Source organism: Electrona antarctica (assembly GCF_951216825.1).
Source record: "Electrona antarctica genome assembly, chromosome: 2".
NCBI classification, from domain to species: Eukaryota; Metazoa; Chordata; class Actinopteri; order Myctophiformes; family Myctophidae; genus Electrona; species Electrona antarctica.
This window is the reverse complement of record NC_136807.1, coordinates 23,454,219-23,478,119: the sequence shown is the minus strand read 5'-3', so window position 1 is coordinate 23,478,119 and position 23,901 is coordinate 23,454,219. Positions and strand designations below refer to the sequence as shown.

Sequence of the window (23,901 nt, the reverse complement as noted above, 5' to 3'; positions counted from 1 at the left end):
ATATATATACATATATATATATATATGTATATATATATATATATGCCGTGCGTGCATATATATATATATATATATATATATATATATATATATATATATATATATGCCGTGCGTGCGTGCTTGCGTGTGTTTTTTGTGTGTGATACAGCTGTGCCCTCTGGTGGCGGGCGGGTGGTGTTACAGCGTGACAGACAGACAGACAGACATGCAGACAGACAGACAGACAGACAGACAGACAGACAGACAGACAGACAGACAGACATGTTCTGCTGGGTTACATAGTAAATGGCTCACTGCCGTTCGCAATTAGACAACATTACATTAAAAGAATGTTACATAGTGCCGCTTTAAGGTTAAGGTCCACTTTAGTGTCCCCTTGGGGACATTTGTCCTCTTGCATGTGACCCATGCTGAGCCGTGAGCAGCTACAGTGCAGTGCCCGCCCGGGGACCTACTCCAGTTGTGATACCAGTGCCTTGCTCAAGGGCAGTGGCAGGAGTAAATTAATGCTATTGCAGCGAGGGCGGGTCTTCACTCGGTAGAACCAGTAGAAACCCTAGAAACATACCCTACTTTATCATTATTTAAAATGAATGGGACCAACATTAAAACGCATATCATGATGAAAAAGGCATTATATGCAACATTCAAGCCTACATTTAAAATATATATATTTTGCATTTTTCCCCCTCTATCAGCCACTATATATTTATGCTGTGTTTTCCTGCAGAAAGACATTTGGGCTATAAAAGTGTCAAACTCGTTCTATTCGTTCTCTCTAATCATTGAATGCATCAAAGACAGCAATCAATTTGATACCTGTCAGACAGTGGAAGGGGGTGAGTGTGTGTATATGTATACACACACAGATTAGTCTGGCAGCCGAGGTGGACGGGTGGGAATTCTTTATTGGCCTAAAATATTGTCTATATAACATACATTCATGAATCTACTTGCTGACCGGCTGAAAGTATTGGGCAATTTTTTTTATATGGGTTTCTTGTGACCCTACCATTAACATCCTATGGCAGGCAAAAATGTCAAACTTTCCTGTTGCTCCTTGGGTTAAAAAAGGCCATCATGACAAATGTGATGAGGTCAGCACATTTTGGGCACATTTGGGTTGGGCAAGTGGCTATGGCTGCTTTTAGCCCAAGGAGTGTATTTTGTGCAAAATGAATGCTTGGAATGGATTCAGAAATCATGAAACCCCTAGTTTGACATGTCACATGCTACTTAAAGCAAAAGGAATTTTTGCAGCCATAGGATGTTAATGGTAGGTTCACAAGAAACCCCTATGAAAAAGATTGCCCAATACTAACAGCTGGTCAGCAAGTGGATTCATGAATGTATAGACAATATTTTAGGCCAATAAAAAAAGACTATATATACCACATTTCCCACTTTAAACAAAAGAAGCCTGTCGGCTGCCGGACTAGATCTGGGATTCTATAGTATGCCTTAAAAAAATCATTTTAGAAACCTCATAGGCTATCTCGTCCCTGGCAGCGCCAATATAATTTCAGATGAGGGTCCAAATACAAATCAATTTGTGGGTCCTTGGCATGAAACCGAGAACTATACTGGTCGATCGACTCGCAGGAATCACCACTGTTGTCTGTCGAACAGAGCGTTGGTGAATGAAGTACCCAACTCAAATCTATACTGATTGATAAACAAGCACACATAATATAACGTTTTATTGCAGCACTGTTCTCAATAGTCTCTGTTGGGTGGAAACCTCATATGTCCAAAACTGATACTTTCAAATTCAAAAATAGCACAAACAGCAGATCGACAAGCTCAAGATACGCATCTTGAGCTTGTCGTGCCCCTGGGGACCCCCCACATGGGACTCTCTACCGTTTCGGGCACGGGGCGGCTTGCCGGAACCGGGCCGGTGCGTTCCTGTTCCAGACCCACAGGACGCACCCTGGGTGCGTTCCTGGGGGTCTGGAACTGGGTGCGTTCCTGTGGGTCTGGAACTCCCGAACCCCCCCCCCCCCCCCCGGAAACCCCCACACGGAGTTGCAGCACTCACTTCACACGGGTGTGATTTTTTAGCTTGTGCCGCATTTCGAGCTCGCAGATCTGCTATTTTTTATGATTTTGTGTGACGCTGTAGTGTGAAGTAGGGCATCCATTTACAAAAAAAAACACAAAATGTTAAAACATGGAGAGGTTTCTGCCTGACAGCAACGATAATATGCAATATAATCTACACAATCTCCAGAGACTGGCTTCTAGCTCCTATTACCTGACTCACACATTATGTTTCCTGTCATCATTCTAATGAACAGAAAACTAGAAAGATGATAGGTCTCAACTAGTTTCACCTGACTCTCTCTCTCTCTCTCTCTCTCGCTCTCTCTCTCTCTCTTTTAGGTTTTATTTATTCGCACCGAATCGCACATATAAAAGTTGAATACAGAAGAAAGATACATACACATACAGTACATTATTGTGCGGGAGAAGTTAAAAACCAAAAGGCTTATCGAGAACTTCCCCTAATTTGAAGAATCAGACATTAAAAGTATACACATTAATTATAAGTATGAATACTCAATTCAAACATAGTAGCCCTATAGGCACGATCATTTTATATTCATGATAAAACTAAAATGCTCATTTTAGTCATCTGACTCATGGTCAGTCAGGAATCTAACCGGGGACTCGCTTTCAGAGCCCATGTGGTACACTAGTGGTTCTCAAATTGGGGTCAGAAGACCCCCAGGGGTCCTTGAGGGAGTTTATTCTCCATCTCTGATGTGATGAAAGTTATTTTCTCTCATCACGCCTATACTGCCACTCTCTGTACACTTTAGAATGCTGCATCTCAGCTTTTAACTGAATAAATTATAATTATGACCTGTCACCTATTAGAGCATCCCTACACTGGCTGTCCATCTATCTCGGCTGATTTAGAAGTGATTTAAACGTTTTACTGGTTACAGGCCAGGCCGACCTATACATTTCTATACTCTCCCCCTGTGAGCCGACGTGTATAGCCTGATAGCTCCTCGGGCAACGCACGGTTCTGTTCTGCATTGTGAGGTGTAGGTTAAACACACAAGGAGAACCCAGAGCTCCAAGCCTCCAACGCTTCAGAATGCTTTGGAACGCTCTGCTCTGCCTGAAGAGATCAGGCTGAGTCCATGCCTTGTCTGAACCCATTAAAGGACGACTTCACCCATTGTCAACCTTCCCTATAATTGGTCCTCATCTCCCCATCGATGATGTTACTGGTAGGCAGGTTTCTGAAAAGTCCACAGGCAAAAGTGATGCCATGTTACAGAGTTGGGCAAGACAGCTTTCTCTGTCAATGGCCCAACTTCATAGAATGAACTCCAGAACTCTTTAAAACTGAGCTCCCTGCCATCCTTTGGTCAGTTGAAAGGAATGCTCCAGAACATTTTTCACCGTGATTGCTCCTGATTCAATTGATTTATTTTACTGACTGGTTGTTTTGCATAAAGTTCCTTTGTAATTTATCCTGCTTTATAATGTTGTGTTGGATGTATTGTTTTTTGACTGTATTTTGTGTATTGTAACCTCGGCTACATTGAAAATGAGGGCTTGCCCTCAACTGTATTTCCGAGTATAAATAAAGGTGATGATGATGATGATGATGATGATGATGATGATGATGATGATGATGATGATCCATTAGTGAGGACCAATTTCATGAAGAAAGGTTGCAAATTGGTGAAGTCATTCGACCCGTGGCCGATTCTACAAATACCTTCAATATCACTAGTTCTCAAACTTTGTGCCAACAAGGACCCCCATATTGATATATATATATATATATATGGCTGCGGACCCCCATCTGAAAATGTTTCGTGCCAGGGACCGCCAGAAGAGAAGAAAAATATATATATTCAAAAACAGCAGATGCACAAGCTCTATTGTATATCTGAGCATGTACAGTACAGTATATGCTATTTTTGAATAGCCAACACTAAAATATTATAAACTGTTTTTTTAGCCTATTGGCTGCCGTGTCAAGTGGTCAGATGCAGTGTGCATTGGTGATTTGATCTCTGGTGGAACGCTATTTAAACAATGCCACGCGCACGTTGCTTAACATAACAGGTCACACAATGAACCCTTAATATGCATACAAGCTCATTCCTATGTTCAATTGAAGCTGGTTTTACACTTGGCACTTTGTAAACTTTCTTGAGGTGTAAACTTAAGGTTGTTTTTAACCGATGCATGTGCGTGCGCGCATGCTCCTGAAAAATCTTATAGGGGGACAGCGTGGGCGTGGTACCACGTGTAATGACCAAACATTGCTAGGTCAGATGGGAGGAGGAGCGTCCACATGCCAGAGCATGTTCATTTGCCGTTGATGTAGATCTGCGTCAAATGGTCCTAGTGGATTATTATAGCTCGCCATGACGCCATCCTAATGCTACATACATTAGCATTGGGTGGCTAGGCAATGAAGTAAACTGAAAATGTACCATAAGGAAGATTGCCGCGTGCATCCACTCGTAAACATCTTTTCCTTTATCTTGGATTCCTTTCCCAGATTGCGCCCCTGGTCAAAAGCTTTATTCAACGGCCCACAGCCAAATAACTGACGATCGCGGTAAAACTATGTCTTCTCCAAGTGAAAGTAGCCACTAGTATAGCGTCCATCACTACACACATCGTTAGTGTACAGCTGGTTCCGTTTTTTGCGTTTCCGGTGGATCCTTCAAAATAAGGGTTTCACAGAAAAATGCTGCCAGCGGTTAACTTTATCCTGGCAAGGAATGTTAGGTTTAAGGAAAAACATTTTTATTTTGAATAATGCCCCAATGTTGTATTATCATTAATTGTTTTAAACAATTATTTGGGGTCCCACTTGCAATATCCTCACGGCACACCAGTGGGACTCAGACCACAGTTTGAGAACCACTGGCTTATTATCCTTTAATCCACCATGCTTTTATCGTTTTGTATCTTAACAACATGACTTCATGGTTCGACACAAGACAAATAAATGTAGGTGTAACAAAAACACTGTGTGCCTATATTGGTTGAAGTGTTCATTTGGTTGATTATTGTCCTCAGTTTGTCTTGTTTCTCTGACTGTATTCATTGTATAATTGCTGTGGGGGCGTGAGATAATGAATGGCAGATATACTCTGTATTTGTTATAGCCTCTACATTGTGGGTGTTTTAGTACACTCGGAGAGAAAGAGACAAAGCATTCTGTGCCCATCTGCTTATGCATTACCCCTTGTACACCTTGCCAGAGTACCTGAGTACCTAAATAAATAGATACATTTAATTAAATAAATAGAAAACTGTAGTCTATAAACATCTTTCTCAGTTGTTCTTCTCCAGTTGGGTGAGCGCGGTGTGAAGTGTTGTTGGAAGTGTTGTGGCTATGTATGGCATATGGTGTCATCTGTGGATCTGATTTGCCAGTAAAATCAAATTGGTGAGTGTCCAGTGTGGGCATTGACCAGTGATGGAAAGTAACTAATTACGTTTACTGAAGCACTGTCGACATTGGCCAAAATAGGACATCTACAAGCTCTATATTGGCTATTTTTAAGATATTTGGTGTAGAGGGAAAGAGGCAATATAGATTCGCTCCCCCACTTAAAAGTAGCACTACACCCCGGGTCAGTTGTTTGACCACTTTAACCCTCACAGCTATAGGCTACTATAGGCTACTATAGATCTGGTATTTTCTGTGAATGTTTTCTATTTTCTTATATAGACCAGAAGGTCATGGGTTCGATCCCGGGTACTGCCAATTAGCGTATGAGTAGCACGGCAAGGTTTGACTCTGAGGAAGATGAAAGTCGAAACGTCAGTCACCCCTGCAAAACAATAATAGAACGAGTGATCCAGTTTATTTTATTTGTCTAGTTTCCTGAAGTGCCCAGGTATTATTATTTTCTGATGCAAGTTGTCTCTGTTGAGCATGTGCAGTTGTGCACCACCGAGCCCTTATACTTTCTGCTGGCTAAAGCATGCAGGACTTCTCTCTGACCTACTTAGTTATGGCTGCCTTGAAGCATGAGGGGTCAATTCCCTGGGAAATTGGATGGTTGTGCACAGTATATCGTTGCTGTTGAAAAGAAACCTCTTATCCCCATATCTTTTTACTTTTTGTGCTTTTTACACCCTACTTGATCATACTACAGCGTCACACAAGTAGCAAAAGTATAGCCTGACAGAGACGATATGTCAGTAAACACTCCAGCCAGTTGTGTAGATGCTCTGAACACCCAGTGCCCTGGGATCGAGGGATCCCATCTGGCCCAGCTGCTTTAGCGTGTGCTGTTGCCGTGTTATAGAATTCCTGCAATTCTGCAATCAGCGACATCATGGTGATGTCAGTTTTGAGTCATTTTTGAGTGGTGCAAACCACTCCAACAACCAGCTTTGTCTGTATGTTTGTGTACCTGTACCTATACGTGTCCGTGCACAGGTGAGCATGGTTACTATGGACACTGACATTACGTCAGACCACAGCTGATCAGGCTATATAAGACCTTGCACCACTCAGTTCACACGGGTGTGATTTTCCTTTTTTTCATTGATTTTTTTTCTATTTCTTTTTCTTTTTCTTATTGAGAAGACATATAATACAGACAATTCAGGTGAAAAAAAACAGGACAAAAAACTAAAAACTGAAAATAAACAAAAACAGGACAATTAAACAGAAAGACAATACAATAACATACATGAAATCAAGGTTCGGGAAAGGCTGATTCAAACATCTGTGTCGGCTGCTCCCGGAGCAAGGTCCATAAAACATCCATTTCTAAACATCCATCTCTTCTTACACCATGGTGTCCACACACCATGGTGTCCACACAGACGCAGTGATTCTCTCTCTTTCTTTTGGTTTTCCAAGGACCCTCAGTTCGATATCCATTAGGCCACACACCCCCATTTGATACAATTTGTATTTATTTTTTATCTATGGAACCCCCAATCAATACACTGTAAATCCTCAGTGTCATTTTAACTCTGATAATGTACAAATGGTTCCATGTGTACATGTCAGAGTTACAGACCCGTAAGGGTCTATTTGGACCCTGGTGGTACCCAGACCAGGTGTTGAGAAACAATGAGATAACACTATATGCATTAGACTCATGCAGTGTTATGTAAAAAGATGTTCTGGTGGTTCTATAACAGGGAAATGATAAAGACAGTATATTAATAATGCTTAGTAATGTTATAAAGGTCAAAGGTCGACACTGATGAAGGCTGGATAGCCGAAACGTTTGTCATATGGTTTGAAATAAAACTTTTTGAACCACAGTCTTGATGTGTGCGACCCATCTCCTTGATCCTGATATGTTGTAAATCGGGTGGCGCACCTACAGTCTGAGCGCGGTGGTCATATGAAGATGAAGGTGAATGCATGTCGTGTTTTCAATAAATGGCTGGCATACATTATACATGACAGATCCGTCTTGATTACATGACTATGACTATAAAGATCATGTGTGCCGACTTGCGTGATATTTTGATAAAATCTGGACACTAAAAAAGTGTTGCGCATAAGTCGGTCTCCTGGTGGCGCTCTAAAAGGCATCATTGAAAAATGCACGCCAGACATTTTTCCTTGGCCTCTAGGGAGTGTGCATACAAAGTGTTATGCAGATCGAGAGACTGTGTACCGATTTGCGTGATATTTTGACAAATATGTGTTTTGCAAAACCCGGCCTCTAGGTGGCGCTATAACAGGACCATGTCAAAACATTTGGGTCATAGGTTCAGCTCTGGCATCCAGGGAGTGTGTGCAAAGGTTGGCTGCGATCAAGCCAACGGGGCCAGAGATTAGCTGTTCACAGACGGACACACAGACACACAGATGGCTAGTGCAAAACATACTCTCCCCATGCCTTCGGCCTGGCTGGTGGCGACAACATTTTAAACCCATATACATTACACTCAGTGTTAAGTGAAAATACATTTCATGTGGAAAAATGTTGTACATTATGGAACATTTTAAACCTAATATGCATTACACTCATGTGTTACATTATGTCAAAATGTAAATCTAACATTTATACTGTTCCATATCTTCAGACCAAAGGTCACGACCCCTCTCACCACCAACACCGCCAGGAGGAGCTTCACTTCCTGGATGAGTACGGCCAGCCAATCACGGTGCAGCTGGACCGGAGGAAGGGGCGGGGCCACAGGAAGAGGCCATCTCAGTACGCGACGGAGAGACACTGGGAGGCTCTGACGATGAGGATGATGGATGAAGAGGAGACCCAGCGAGAAGGATACGGTACTGGGTAAGAGCCGAGGACAATCTGTTTGTTACTGCATGGCGCATATTTATCTAGAAATGCACTCTGTCGAGCTGCCAACTTGCGCTTTGCATGAATGGCCTACTTGTGCACGAGCAAAGCGCGTAACTATACTGCTGACTCGTGTCAACTTACTGTCCGCCGCTCTTTAAAATATAAAAAATCTCACCTGTGTGAAATGAGGGGCGCTAATATATTAAAGTCTAACTCATGTTGATTAGGTGATGTAAAACAAACGGTGCCAACACAAACATTAAACGCCATTCAATGGCGTTTACAAAACAAACATTGAACTAAAGACAAACATTAATCCTGTAGGAGGGGCTAGCGCCCCTCAAAAATAAAGCTCTAAATATATTAATGTCTAACTCATATTGCTATGATTAGGTGATGTAATGGTGATGTAAAACAAACGGTGGCAAAACAAACATTACATTCTCTTTATTGTTAATGGCATTTAATGTTTGTGTTAGGGACAAGATGACATACAGCTTCCCTTAATTATCAATGGTGTTTTTAAAACAAACATTAATTAATTATACACAGGTTTAATGTTTGTCTTTAGTTCAATGTTTGTTTTGTAAACGCAATTGACAATAAAGGGAAAATGTGTCATTACGTCATATTGTTTCTTTATTGTTAAATGCGTTTAATGTTTGTGTAGGCACCGTTTGTTTTACATCACCATTACATCACCTAATCAACATCCCTCACTTCACGCAGGTGTGATTCTTTTTTTTTCTTTCTAAAGTTTTATTTTTGTAACCCATTTTTTCACCCAGTGTCAATTATCTAATGTAATCCTGGGCGCTACACTTCCTCTGCCAACCTGGGGGGGCAGCGGACTGACCTCATGCTTCCATCACGGGTGTGATTTTTAATACAAACATTGAACTATATATTGAACTATTTGACAACTTTGACTTTGACTTTTGAGTTACGTCATCAAAAATACCAAATATACACAACCCCTGATTGGCCGAGCGACGCCACCGACATACGCAGCCGAAAACAGTACTTGTGTGCTCTTTTCGCGCAAGTAATAATTTAATATATTTGATTCAACTCTAATTATGTGACCTGACCTCTCTCTCTCTCTCTCTCTCTCTCTCTCTAGGCCCTACTGTGGTCACATGACTGTGTCACCTGACCTGTACCCAAACAACAATCACATGATTATGCCGTCTGACCTGTACTCGGCCAATGGCTACTTGCCCAGCATGTCACCTGACCTCCATCCAGCCAATCGTTGCCTGCCCGGCGCTTCCTACAGCCTGGACCACCTGGACAGAATGGACTATCAGGTATTTGATTACATTACTCATCATCAACCATTGTTTCACTGCCATTAATGCCACCAATAAATAAGAACTTTAACTATCCATCTGGTCCACTGGTTCTACTCTCATCGGTATCCTGATACCCAAATATACTTTGTCCAGCAAACACAGTTAGTGTAGAAAAGAGTCATCCTAGTTATCAACAGCAACCCTCCCCCTGGCCTACTCATGGATTGGATCCACCCACTTCCTGCTGTCACTCCCTCTCAATCAGCAATCTCACCTGCTCCCACTCACACCTCAATCAGTGGCCAGCTATATCCTGCCTGAGTGCCTGTCCATACAGTCATTGTCAGCAGCAACTCCACCACCTGAGAGCCCTCTGTCCTGGAGCCTCAGGCCTTGGTTATGCGTCATTGAAGTGAGTTCAGTTTGTTCATGTTCATTTGTATATTGCATTTTATTGGTTATTTGTGTTTTCCTGAAACTGTAGAGAATGTGTGTAATGCGCAGTGCACATAGTCACTTTAGTATTCTTTGAAATGTAGTAATCAGTAACTTTGTTATTAGATATTATTGAATGTTTGTATTAACTAATATGTAGTGTTAGGCCTACCATTCCCCCCCCCCCCCCCCCCCCCCCCCCCCCCCTTGAGTCTAATTATTGTCTTGGGTACCTAATTGTCTGTCTATTGTTTATGCACTGTTGAATTGTATGATAATTATGTTTCTCTTGTCTTTTTAGTAAAAACCATAACCGTGATGCCTCACCACCTCCTTGCTCAACTCTAAAAGCTTGTCTGTGCAATGGAAAATAAAGGCTTAAACGGAACTCTCCTTGTCTATATATTATGACCGATGTACTATGGTGATGTAATAGTCCATGAGCCAGTCTCAACCAAAACCTACCCTACAGTTAGCAATTTCTTTCATGGTCCTTCGAACCTGGAATATTTTTTTTGCCATCAGGCATAAACCAGTTGCACTAAACGGACCAGATGAAAATGTGGCAAAATGTATGGTAACAAGACTGGAGCTCTGATCAGACTTTGCATGCACAGCCAGCATATGGCTATCCTACAGCCCAGGCTACCCTGGCTAATGGCTGCTCGCAGCCACAGAGTTATTGGGCCAGGGGACATGATAGCTGCTACTGCATCAGCCACCCAGCTCCAACCTGCAACCCAGCAGTATCAGACCCAATAAGTGGCCTCCTCCTACGCTTCGCCCCAGCAGCCGGCCTCGTCCTCCTCCTATAACGCTTCACCCCAGCAGCCGGCCTCCTACGCTTCACCCCAGCAGCCGGCCTCCTACGCTTCGCCCCAGCAGCCGGCCTCCTCCTACGCTTCACCCCAGCAGCCGGCCTCCTCCTATAACGCTTCACCCCAGCAGCCGGCCTCCTCCTCCTACGCTTCACCCCAGCAGCCGGCCTCCTCCTCCGAAGCTTCACCTCAGCAGCCGACCTACCACTACGCCTCTCAGCAGCCGGTCTCCTCCCCCTACGCCTCTCAGCAGCCGGCCTCATGTAGACTTCAGGAGGCCTCCTATTGGAGCACAGAGTCCTGGGCCGCTCCTCCTGCTGCGCCATGTAAACCCTCTTCCGGCGAGCGCGCCTTTTTTGTGACTGCGTCTTGGGCATGAGGTCTGGCTCTGTGCTGACCTCCCCATGATGTCTGGCTCTGTGCTGACCTCCCCATGAGGTCTGGCTCTGTGCTGACCTCCCCGGAAAACTTGTGCTTTGCCTCCTGTTCGATTTTATCCAGCCACTTCATGTGGATGTTGTGCACCTCAGAGGAAAACCCTTGTAGCTCCCTGTCCACCATGGATGATATGGACCTAATTTTATTCAGGAAGTCCATGGTGCAGTCTTAAGATAAGACGCACCGGGCAGTTGCTGTGATCAGGGGTCTAGTTATAAAGTAAATAACTATAGTGTATATGTATAAATTCTTGAACAATGTTTTTGTTTTGTTATTTGTTTCTGTGATCATATACTGTAGATATTTGGGGCGGCTGTAGAAAACCCCACCACCCTTAAGATGAGAGTGGTGGTGGTGGTGTGAGAGCAGATTGCCTTGTTTGTCACTTTGGTGGTTAGGTGGGGCTACCAAATTGGCACACCTGTGGCTATAGGCCTAGTAGGAGCCACCTACAAACATATCTTCTTCAGTTAAAACATCATTGCCATCATGCCATACTCTTCTGCAAAGCCTGAATAAACTACTGACACGTCAATACTGTCTGGTCCATGATCCTCATGCTGGTGTAGAGGTGCACATACTGGTACATGTCAAACTAGAAAAAGTGCCCCTCGGGCACAGGTCTCCACCAGGGCAGGTCAGGTTGTGGTGGCGCTATAATAGGCCAATGTGAAAAGGGTGCCATTTCTTCATACGCCTTTGATTTGGATGATTTGAGGCATTTTGTTCCAAAAATGTGTTTTGCAAAAATCAACCTGTTGGTGGCGCTATAACAGGCCAATGTGAAAAGGGTGGGAGCTGTTCACAGACGGACGGAAGGACGGAAGGACGGACGGACACACACACGGACGGAGTGCAAAACATACTCTCTCCCCATGCCTTCGGCCTGGTGGAGACAAAAATTAGAATATTGTGGAAAAGTTCATTTTCTTCCATAATGTAAAAAAAAGTTAAACTTTCATAGATTCATTGCGCATTTGTATTGTTGAATCTAGAGTCTCACACCTTCCTCTTGACAATAAAACATCTGTTGGTTTCAGGTCAGGCCAGTTGGCTGGCCAATTAAGCACAGTAATACCATGGTCAGTACATCAATTACTAGTAGTTTTGGCTCTGTGGGCAGGTGCCAAATCGAGCTGGAAAGGAAAATCAGCATCTCCATAAAGCTTGTCAACATACTGAAGCACAAAGTGCTCTAAAATATCCTGGTAGTTGGCTGTGTTGACGCCAATGTAAAGTTTTCACTGACAGTGGACCAACACCATTCACAATAACATGGTCACTACATCAATATCAATCGTAGAGCCAACACAACCATTTATTAGGATATTTTACAGCACTGTGCTTCCGTATGTTGACAAGCTTTAAGAATATACACATTTCCTTTTCCAGCAGCACTTGGCACCTGCCCACAGAGCCAAAACTACTAGTAATTGGTGTACTGACCATGGTATTACTGTGCTTAACTGACCAGTCAACTGGCCTGACCTGAACCCCACAGAGAATCTATGTTTTATTGTCAAGAGGAAGGTGTGAGACACTAGATTAAACGATACAAATTAGTTTAAAGCTGCTATCAAATTGGCTTCTATAACACCAACAGTGCCACAGGTTTATCACCTCCATGCCATGCCCCAATGATACAATAATTTGTTTAAGTAGCCCAGACCACGTATTGAGTGCATCAAATAACATACATTTCAGATGGACCTGTGCTGTGGCTATAGGTAGGAGCCACACAAACATTTTGTCTTTCCTGGAGAGAGCTGTGGGAGCACCACAGCTACACTACGTGCCTATAGTGATGCATTATTTGTAAGTTTGCTCTTTTTTCCGGAGAGACAGCCAACTCCATCCTCAACCGTGGCGAGTCGTCTTGACCTTTCCGTTTACCAGAATGCCCCTTTGAGTATTTGATTTGTTTGAGTTGTTTATGCATAAGTTTGATTGTGTCCAGTTTTGCACTACTGATTGTTACTGTTTCTTGTTCAGTTATTATTCCTCATCACCATCGCATTAGTCATCATCAACCTTGTTTCACTGCCATGGCATTAATGCCACCAATAAATAAGAACTTTAACTATCCATCTGGTCCACTGGTTCTACTCTGATCGGTATCCTGATAGTGATACCCAAATGTACTTTGTCCAGCAAACACAGTTAGCAATTTCGTTAAAAAAACCTTAAACATTTCAGACTATGAATATGGGTATATTGAAACAAACACATCTTGCATGGGGGTACCTACTACTTGGCACAAATTATTTTCAGATGGGGGTCCCGAGGCCAAATACATTGATAACCACTGCTTTATTATGTTCAATATGTAAAAGATAATCAGTGAAGGACCCCCAGTTTGATGTATTATAAATATCTATATGCTATGTTGTCTTCTACAGTTTACATATTGTCTGCTAATGTTCTGCAGGGTTCGGAGGTGCTCCCCTACCAGCCTAACTCAGAGAGCTGTCTGATTGGCTGCTGCAACACAGATGGGGCAGAGCCTAACAACTTTCCCACACAGGTACGTAAACTGCTTTAAAAAATAATCATTAAAAAATGAACAGTTTTGGACTGGTTTCGGTTTTTACAGAGTCAACTCGGGTTAGGTCCAGACCGGATATGCAGCTCGGCAAAAGCGAATTGTTCCCAATTTCACGATAAATTAAAAGATACAATTATTGTAAGCAATTTTATTGCGACAAACGATTATTGTCTAATCCAGTGGTTCTCAAACTTTTTGGCCTTCAGTACCCCCTTTTCCTGATTGCTGAATCCAAGTACCCCCTTTAATCGAAACAACATTTTGATTAGAAAATACTGACATCAAAAGTCCAGTTTTTTTTATGTCAATAGGATTACCGTATGTTGAAAATAAAAGTAAGTAGCCTATTGTTTTTTATTAAGCAACAGCTAGTCAAAATGCTTACTTAATTTTGTTTAAAGCTTTACAGAGTAGCACGTTTACATTTGTCAGTGTTTTATCATTAAACATAACAGTAAAATAAATGTTTCCATTTTCCCCCATTTGAGAAACACTGGCCTAATCCTTGGATTTCAGGCAAAACATACCGTTTTCCCTTAGGGAGGGGAGGAGCGGTTAGCTCCTTAACTTGTCAACCGTTCTCTCCTACTATAAAAGACTTCTAGCATGTCACCCTGCATTTGATTTGATTTGAGTTGATCTGACTGCTGTCCCCTGCATTTAACCCATGCTAACGAGGGATTTATTCTTAGTTGCACATGATGCCAGTAGCCTATCATGTGCTGAAATCAGCCAATCTACAAGCTCGGAGGCAAAAGTGTTATAACCACTGCCTACCCTTAAAAGAAGATTTAATTTCAATGTTTTTCCATATTACATGAGGACATGGAAACGTCTTGGAAACGTCTTAAAAAGGTCACAAAAGGTTGCAGATCCGCAGTTTAACGTGACGTCACTTCGCTCTGCGTTGCGAGCTTGTGGATCTGCTATTTTCACAACTTCTTCAACTTCTTATGAATGAGTGTAATTGTGTTTTTCTTAGCACATTGAGTGTGCACACACAATGTGGTATATAAATAAATGTGACTTGACTTCCTTTGTTCCTGCAGTCTGAGTATCCATCTCCCTGGATGTCAGAGCGCTCCCCTCTGGCCTATCACATCCCTTACAGCAACATGAGCACCGATCTGGGCTGTGGAACCAGCAGCTCTCGCCACCAGGTGGCGCTCTCTGAGGCCGAGACGGATGCCGTGTCCTCGCTCCCGGGCCACACCGCATCCTCCCCAGGCTCCTCCCCTTCCTCTGAGTCGCTGGTGTCGTCAGAGCCCAGTGACTCTGGTTTCCACAGCGTCAGCACCGGGGAATTCCGCCTGTTCCAGAAGATTCACTCGAGACACAACCAAGCACCGCCCCTAACCCTGACACGACCCGGTGGCCACTCCCCCCGGGAGCAGAGAGCACGCTGGGACTTGGAGTCCATCCCTGAGATGACCCTTATGCCCATGACCCCACCCCCAGAGCGCCCCCAGTCCTCCAGGTGCATTGTGGGTAGCAGCACGATGGCGACCGTTCAGTTCCACAGAGCCGAGAGAAGCCCCACCCACCAACGTCCCCCTCCCTCACAGATCACAGGTACAATCTTTGATTTGCTTGTGGCCGGAGGGGGGGATGGAAACCTCAACTTTTACTATTACTTTTTAGAATTAAAATTCCAAAGTAGCAGAGCAATGCTACAGGCTCAAAACACGTCGCTTCGTGCCACATTTCAAGCTTGAGGATCTGCTACTTTTGATGCTTTTTTGTGACGCTGTAGTAGGAATTAAATTAATTAATTCACAAAAAAATCACACCCGTGTGAAGTAAGTGGTGCAACTCTGTGTGGGGGTACCCGGAACTTCCAGACCCGCAGGAACGCACCCAGGGTGCCGGCCCGGTTCCGAAACGGTCGAGTTACCGTGTGGGGGTCCCCGGGGGCTCCCCGGAACATCCAGACCCCCAGGAACGTGCCCAGGGGGCCGGTTCCGGCGAGCCGGCCCGCATCCGAAACGGTTGAGAAATGACAGAGTTACCGTGTGGGGGTCCCCAGGGGGTCCTGTACTGTACTGTACTGTACTGTACTGTACTGTACTGTACTGTACTGTACTGTACTGTACTGTACTGTACTGTACTGTACTGTACTGTACCACCTGAAATCATCATATACAGTTAATATGTATGTGTGTGTTGGGCTGCACAACAGTGACACTTGGTTTTGAAAACCAACCAAATGCTATTTTCGTGCTCGGACACAGCCAGCCGCCAGGGACAGACCCAGCCAGGCAGCCAGAGACACACAAAGCTCCTTAATGAAGTGGTTGCACCACTTAAAAATACAAAAAGTAATAAGATAAGAGGTTTCCGCCCGACAGCAACGATACAAAACATTTTTATTTATGTTTTTTTTACTCTGTCCCAACTCAACTGGATAATGTGTCACGGTCTTGTTTCCTTATCAGACAATGTCACACTGCTAGCAACCAGTATGCAGGCTGGCTTCAAAACAACCGGGCCGCTCATGAGATGCAATGAAAAGGTGGTCACGGCACTCGCATCTAAAAATGCATTCCATCAGTCTCTCGGCTGCAGTTTTCCTCCCAGTGTGGAGGAAGAAGGCTTGGTTTTCTGTTGTGTGTATAGGCCATAACCAGCGATTCTCAAACCAGTTGTCTGCAAAAACCCGTCTCCAGTCCTGTGATAAGCTGTGATAGGCTACACCTAATTTATCCTCTGTACCTGTAGCGTGAGCGTGATGACTGACGTTGACGATGAATTGTCACTCAAATAATTGTGATTAACGATTGAATTGTGTTTTTTGCATTGAACAATGGAACGTTACAATTTGAATATCTGTTTGCCTTTTAGGCACAGGGCAGATATGACAAATAACTTATACAAAAAAATCACTGACACATTTAATATTTTTTTCTTTCCAAAAAATTTACAAAAAAGAGGAAATAGCAGATCTATACAAGCTTACACCATGTCACAAAGTGACTTGTTGTAAGCTCGTAAATCTGCTATTTTTGAAAAATGCTTGAATATTTCCATGTTGAGATTTCTCAACCTGGAAACTATTGACGATTATGCAAAAATGATTGCGATTATCAATTATTAAAGTATGTAATAATTGTGACAGGCCTAGCCAGCGGTAGCCTGGTATCCAGCCTGCTTCGCTACGTTCGGCGGATTTTTTTTTCTCTCTTCGCTTATCAGTCTGGAAAGCCTCCCATTGGGAGGTTTTGCAGAACTACACTAGAACTACATATGTTACGTAGTCAACGTCGTTGCTGATTGGATGTTGTTCCAACGAATGAGAGTAGCGTTAGGCAACCTACGTCATCAGCCAGCGCCACCCTCCATGCTTTGCTATGCTTTGCTATGCGCTTTGCTATGACGTCTCACTGGTGCTTTGTCCCGCCCCGCACCACAGACCAATCAGAAGCCACGTTAGGTTTCGAAGCTTTTGGCATGTCCCGCCTCCCTTGGAGATAGGAGGCTTTCCAGACTGATAAGCGAAGAGAGAAAAAAAAATCCGCCGAACGTAGCGAAGCAGGCTGGATACCAGGCTAAGCCAGCGGCACCTGCGTGTATGGTTCAGTCTCAATGTTTGTAAACAAATAACTGGTCTATTCTCACTGTCGTGTTTACATCTCCCATCTGTGTGCGTGTAGGGTGCCATACCGAGCCATGCCAGCGGAGGGCACTGTGGTTGCAGCAGCAGCAGCAGAAAGGAGGCGGAGCTCTTGAGGCACCGTGGCGGAGCCAAACCATGACGAACCTGAGCGACGGCCAACGCCGACGCAGGGCCAGTCACCCGGACACCATGGAGCTGAGACAGAGTCACACCGACGCGGCCGTTGGTGATGCCATGCGACCCAGGACCAGATCCAGTTACCCCAGCAACTGCCTCCCCAAAACCAGTCACCCCAGTTTAGACCGACCCGGTCATGCCGGCATAGAGAGAAACAGTCCCGGTTATCCCAACGTGCCACAAAGCAACCAGGGAACCAGACGTCAGGGAGAGAAATGTACGGGAGGAGAGGACGAGTCTTTCTCCAACAAGAGCCCGGCTTCGGGGTCCAGCAGCGGCACGTTGGACTGGCACAACCTCCAGTCTTTGGGGAATCGACCCGGCAACCCCAACCCTAAGGTGTCGTCACCCGGCCTTCTCTACGCCACGCTGCAGTGTGGCACGGGGGGCGGCGTGACCCCTCCTCGCTCGCCCACCTCCCCCCGCTCCAAGCTGGTGATGTCCAACAACCAGAAGCTGGTGCGGAACCAGCTGCTCAGGGCGCGGGCGTCACGGCTGGCCCGGGAACGCAGCGAGGTCACCACGGACGAAGGGGAGGAGCTAGGTGGGAGGGAGGAGGGGGAGGAGGACGGCGGCTGCGGAGGGGGGAGGGGGTGGGAGGGGAAGTACTGGACCCGCACGGAGAGGAGGCGCCACGTGGCGTTGAGCCGCCTACAGCGGGAGAAGAGGGGAGGGGAGGAGCAGGCTCCGGGGGGCGGCCCTGAGGGGTCGTCCCAGATGGTTCTGGAGCTCAGCCACAGGAAGCAGAACCTGCTGCGGAACAGCAAGATGCTCGACGACTGGACCACGGTGGAGGAGCTGCTGACTCACGGGACGAGAGTGGAGACGGACAACCGCCTGTGTCCCAATCTTCTGTTATCTGTTACTACTGTCTGAGCTCGTACTCTACTGCCTCTGTTATCTGCTACTACTGTCTGAACACAACCCACAACTCTGTTATCTGCTACTACTGTCTGATCACGACCCACAACTCTGTTATCTGCTACTACTGTCTGATCACAACCCTGTTATCTGCTACTATCTTATCTGGTTAGGATCCACAGCTCTGTATATCCATTATCAGAAAGTACTGTATGACAGGAACCCAGCACACTATTATCTATGTATTGTTATTAGGAATGGGGGATCATTATACATTTTTGTATCAATTTCGATTCCCCATATAAATCCTGCTATTTGATCCGATTCCTTATTGATCCTTTTCTACCATTGGTATCGTCGGTGCTAAATCTGGGGCACTATACCGCTTTTATTTAATTTCCGCAGACAATCAAAGGTAGAGCATGTCAAAGTTTGTTTTCCACTTCAGGATGAAAAACTGTGATTATGTGTCAAAACATATTTTAATATTAAATTATATAATATACTATATTTAATAAATATTTCAAAACTTAATCAAATGTTTCATGCGGTCATGCTTCATCAGGAGCCTGGATGGCTTGGTTCCAGGCTTAACATCATAAATATTTTTTCGTAAATCTATATGGGAAAAATGTAATGGGCTTTCTATCTGTAGTACCACTGCTATACCCCTCCAATACATGGCTTGAAGATTACGTCATACGGCAGCCAAGTCTATGGGAGTTTTAATGTTTGTTTAGGGCACTTCATGACATAAAATGTTTTCCATCCAAGTCTATGGCCTTTAATGTTTGTTTAGGGCACTTATGACGTAAATTGTTTTCCATTAAGTCTATGGACTTTAATGTTTCTTCAGGGCAATAAAAGGCAATGTAAGTCGTCTTGTGGCCGATATAAATACAACTAATTTTGTTTCATACAAGAAACAAGACAGGATGGATAAAGAAAAGAAACAGTACAACTGTAACCAATGTGGAAAAAGCTACACAAGAAACCGTAAATTGAAACGGCACCGGAGAATTCATAGAAGAAAGAAAGGAGCCAGAATGGAAAGAGGAATGAAACTGTAACCAATGTGGAAAAAGCTTCACAAGAAACAAACACATGACACACCGGGTGGGCATGCTTAAAACAAACATTAAAAAGTCCATATTCTTGGACGTACAAAAGCAAATTAATAAATAAGGCTCTCACTTCACCTAAGTGTGATTCTTAAACCTGAACTGGAAAACAAACTACAAAAGTAGACTGGGGTTTCATTCCCCTTTAAATTCATGCATACATGTATGTTTGTGCCAGTGATTTGGTTTATTATGACATGATGTCACGTCAGGTACCACTTGACTAGAACACATCCGATTCTCAATAACTTCGTAATCGATTCTGTGATAGAATTGATTCCCATCCCTAACTATTATATGAGATGATTAATTTCTGTTACATATACACTGTCTGGTATATTATCACTGACTGGCATCTGTTACAGTATGTGTTGTCACGGTGTGATCAAAAGCTAGAATTCTGTAAACACTCAAGCAGCTATAGTACGGTCTGTTTTAAGCATTGTAACAACATTGTAACAACAGCACTTGTTGACGATATTATAGCGATTATGGACAATATTCTGTACAATATTTGTTCATTTACAGTGATACACAATACCGATCGTTGGATATAAAAATCTATGCATTGATAAATTTAGACTATACAGTTGTAGTCTAGCATGAGTGTGAAGAGTTGTGAAGAAACTGATTATGTAATCTGATTACAGGTAATGGGGTTAGAACAACTGCATCCTGGTCCTGGGTTCGATTCCCGCTGGGGATGCTGTGGACGCTGTGGGTGTGTTCTCTCCTCCACGTCATCAGTGCCCATACCCTGGGTGGGGTTGACAAAAGGGCCTTTCTGTGTGGAGTTTGCATGTTCTCCCTGTATCCCCAGGCCTAGGGTAGGTAGTAGGTACCCTCACAAAAACATGCAGTAATCCTGGTTTCTAAGTCTAAACTGCTCCTTCCACGCGATACATCCAACCGGGGGAAACTCCCCACTGTCAGGTGAAAGGAAGCAGCATGGACTCGTCATGCATAGAAGTATGAGGTCAGTCCGTTGCTCTCCCCGGGTTGGCAGAGAGAGTCTAGCGCCCAGGATTACATTAGATAATTGACAGTGGGTGAAAGAATGGGTTGAAAAATCATGGGTTAAAAAGAAGTGTTCAGGCCGACTCATACATGTACATAATTATAAATAGTAATTTGAATTAAATTATTGTTATTAAGTAAGAGAGAGCTCTAGATTTTAAAGGCAAAGTAGGTAATGTGGTATAGGTATAGGTATACGACGTATACCTATTGTGTGTGTGTGTGTGTGTGCGTGTGTGTGTCTGTGAACCCACCCAACAGGAGCGTGATAAATAATAACACACCATCATTAATGCTTCACAGTGACAGAGTACACAAACCTCGATATTTAGCCAAAGATAATCACTCTTGTATTTTTTTTTTTATAAATCTGAATCATTTCCATTTATTAACACAGTAGATCCTGCTTGTAACAACATTTTAATATTTACTTACTTAGCTAGTATTTTAACAACCTTAAACCTGGCATGAAACAAAATAACCAGCAAGGCTTTTACAGATGCAATGTTACGGTTATGTCAAAGAAAAAATAGGTTCATGCATTCAGATATTCAGAAATATCAGAATCAGATTATAATAAAAAGTGAGTAAAAGTACATATTTATATTAGGTGCAGGGGTCTTCAACAGAGGAGGTCCTCAGAGCTACTGCAAGGGGGGGTGCCAAACCTTTGTGTGGTACTAGGAACTTTTTTTCTTTCTTTTTTTAACCATGTGAGTTGGAACATTAGCTGAAAATAGCCGATCTACAAGTCCACAAAGCCTCGCCCTCCAACATAACACTACACTACACAGTGCTGTCAAACAAGACAGACCATGAAACTATCTGAAATCAAAAATGTTTAATCTGCAACACAACTGTTATATAATATGTAGTGGGGAGGGTTCCCAGCTTCATATCTCTCTCTCTCTCTCTCATTGAAGACCCTTAATGCCACAGCCAGGGAAATGTTCTAAGCGTTTCAGATGCAGAAAAGAAAGCCTGAAGCAAAAACCATGCTATTAACAGAATGTGTACCTTTCTCTGTGTTTTCTGATATTTGTTTGGTTTAACCCATTTAGACCTGTTGTAACCTATGCGTGTTTATACCTTTCATGTCGGGAACACATCTATGTCATTATAGAGGTTGCTACATCTTTTTTTCTCAGCCTCTGTATACCACATAGACATCAAATAAAAGACCATTTGAGAGCCTAACCCTTATTAATTGGCTATTGTGGAAATGTTAATTAGCCTACTGTAATTTCCCCTAATGTTAATAAAAATGAATATTGTAAAATAAATAATTTTAATAAACATTAGGGCTAACAAATTTTCATTAGAAGGCCAAAGGTTTAAGCTCTGAAATTTCATGTTCAAATCTAAAATGATTTCTTAGAAGGTCTAAATGGGTAGCAGGTATATGATATTGAACTGTTGGTTTTTAGCACAAGTAAAACAGATTGTCTCAAATGGATTACAAAGGTGTGTTTATGGGATAATTTTTAAGAATTAAGTTTGGGGGAAAGGTTTCTGAATTGATAGTTAGGCCATATGAAAATAATTCTGTTTATGTTAGCTATGTTTGCATTTTTCTTTGGAACCGAGGGCTACCGCTTGCACCTACAAAGGTATAAATCATTGCTATAGTTAGCTGAGTTGAGGTCTTTGTATTGTATATACGCCAAAAAGAAACCTTCTTTCCACAATGTGACAAGTGCCTGATGGGACATTGTATGAAAGCTCAGGTAGTAACTGTGAGTATACCGCCCTCTACAGCTCATCAACAGTATTACCACAACAATTACTTAGTTTATCTCTTGTCATTAGGGTTGGGTGATATGGGGGAAAAATAATATCACAATATTTTTTTTAACCATATCCCTCAATGTTGATAATGTGAGCTTGTTTAGATCGGCCATATTCACCATATTTTTGAAACATTTTGAAGGCTTAAAAAGGAGTATAGTTCACCCAAAGAATGACGTATTTTCTATCAATTACACACCCCATGCAGCGTTGAATACATGGAGATTTTTAGTTTTTGTCGCATTCCTAAATCAATAGGACTTATTGGCCGATGGCCCGGTCATCAAATTATTGGCTTTACAATTTCACGATTTCACGATTGTTAACACACGTTTTTCACAACCTAACGGCATTCTCAAAACTGCACACACAAAACTGAAAACAATACACACAAAATGCTAAAACCTGACTCTCCTTTTCCATGATGACTTTTTGCTATCAAATCTCTTAACTGTTCCCAAAATGGAACTCGTGTTTTCATTTGGTACACACAGCCATATTTTCAAATGACACACATACCATTCATTGAGTACACACAACTAGCATTTGGCTACTAGCATATGGAACACACATGAATGACAATTGGGTACGTTTACATGAGGTCTTTCAACCCCTCTTAATTCCGAATAGAAGTTAAATCCTATTAAACGTTGTCATGTAAACACCTACAAAAACGTAAATCCGAATGAAAATGCTCGATGCGATTTAAAAACCATTCCGATGTCACTGGCCGGATTATTCCGATGTTGAATGCGATTGGCCGAAAGTTGGACTCATGTATACACTGCTTCGGATGTAAATTCATTCTGGTCTTTCTGAGCATGCTCATTTCCAAGGCGCTCCAACTCCAAGGCGCTCATATCCAAGGCGTGCCGAGTTTGCACATAGAGCGCGTTATTTCGTGCATTTTGCAGATCCGAAATAGCCTACACAAAGAAAAACGTGTAGCAGGCTGCAGCAGCAGTGGTGATGATGATCCCCCTGATCTGTGAGTGTTCAAAGATCCAACCGTCCCGAGTTGATGATCACTCTGATAATTTTCAAACATGTTTGATAGGCCTATAGGTTATATAGCCAGCCTATATGTATCTGGATGCTTCATGCTACTGTAGGCTAAGTGCATGGGGGACTCACAGAAATACGGAGGAGAGAGAGGACGAAATGCCGTCAGTCCGCTGTTCAGTAATCTCTCACACACACACACACACACACAGTCCCAAGAATACGCTATTATCGCTATAATGTCCATCCTATCCCTTTAAACTTTTATAGGCTATAACTTGCCTATTCCAAGTTGCAACCAAAACGTCATGAAACATAACGGCTTTGCAGTTTAATTGGGACACGTTGTCAGCCTGTAGATCAGCGCTTACTTACACAATGTACGTGCATTGTGCAAAGACGAATCACAAATAAACCCAATAGCCTTGTAGGCGCACAGCGAAAACTTGATAAATGCGATGTGTGTGTGTGTGTGTGTGTGTGTGTGTGTGTGTTCGACAGTCTCTCTCTCT

At 43.2% G+C, this 23,901-nt stretch overlaps 1 protein-coding gene and 2 long non-coding RNA genes across 3 annotated transcripts; 2 read left to right on the top strand and 1 right to left on the bottom strand.

Annotated features, from left to right (window-relative positions):
• Positions 1 to 7,370: 7,370 nt before the first annotated feature.
• LOC306932625 (uncharacterized protein) lies at positions 7,371 to 18,890 on the top strand (the record flags this gene model as incomplete). Its single annotated transcript, XM_079514490.1, has 6 exons — positions 7,371 to 7,376; positions 8,056 to 8,270; positions 9,403 to 9,589; positions 13,694 to 13,789; positions 14,860 to 15,382; positions 17,461 to 18,890. 6 exons carry the CDS (start codon positions 7,371 to 7,373, stop codon positions 18,474 to 18,476), a joined length of 2,043 nt encoding a protein of 680 aa, XP_079370616.1. The 3' UTR covers positions 18,477 to 18,890.
• On the top strand, positions 9,630 to 11,800 carry LOC306914743. Its single transcript, XR_013788742.1, has 2 exons — positions 9,630 to 9,986; positions 10,311 to 11,800. It is a non-coding gene; the product is annotated as an uncharacterized lncRNA (long non-coding RNA).
• On the bottom strand, positions 10,531 to 13,268 carry LOC306914739. Its single transcript, XR_013788741.1, has 2 exons — positions 11,284 to 13,268; positions 10,531 to 11,225 (listed from the first exon to the last, which is right to left on the bottom strand). It is a non-coding gene; the product is annotated as an uncharacterized lncRNA (long non-coding RNA).
• Positions 18,891 to 23,901: the final 5,011 nt, after the last annotated feature.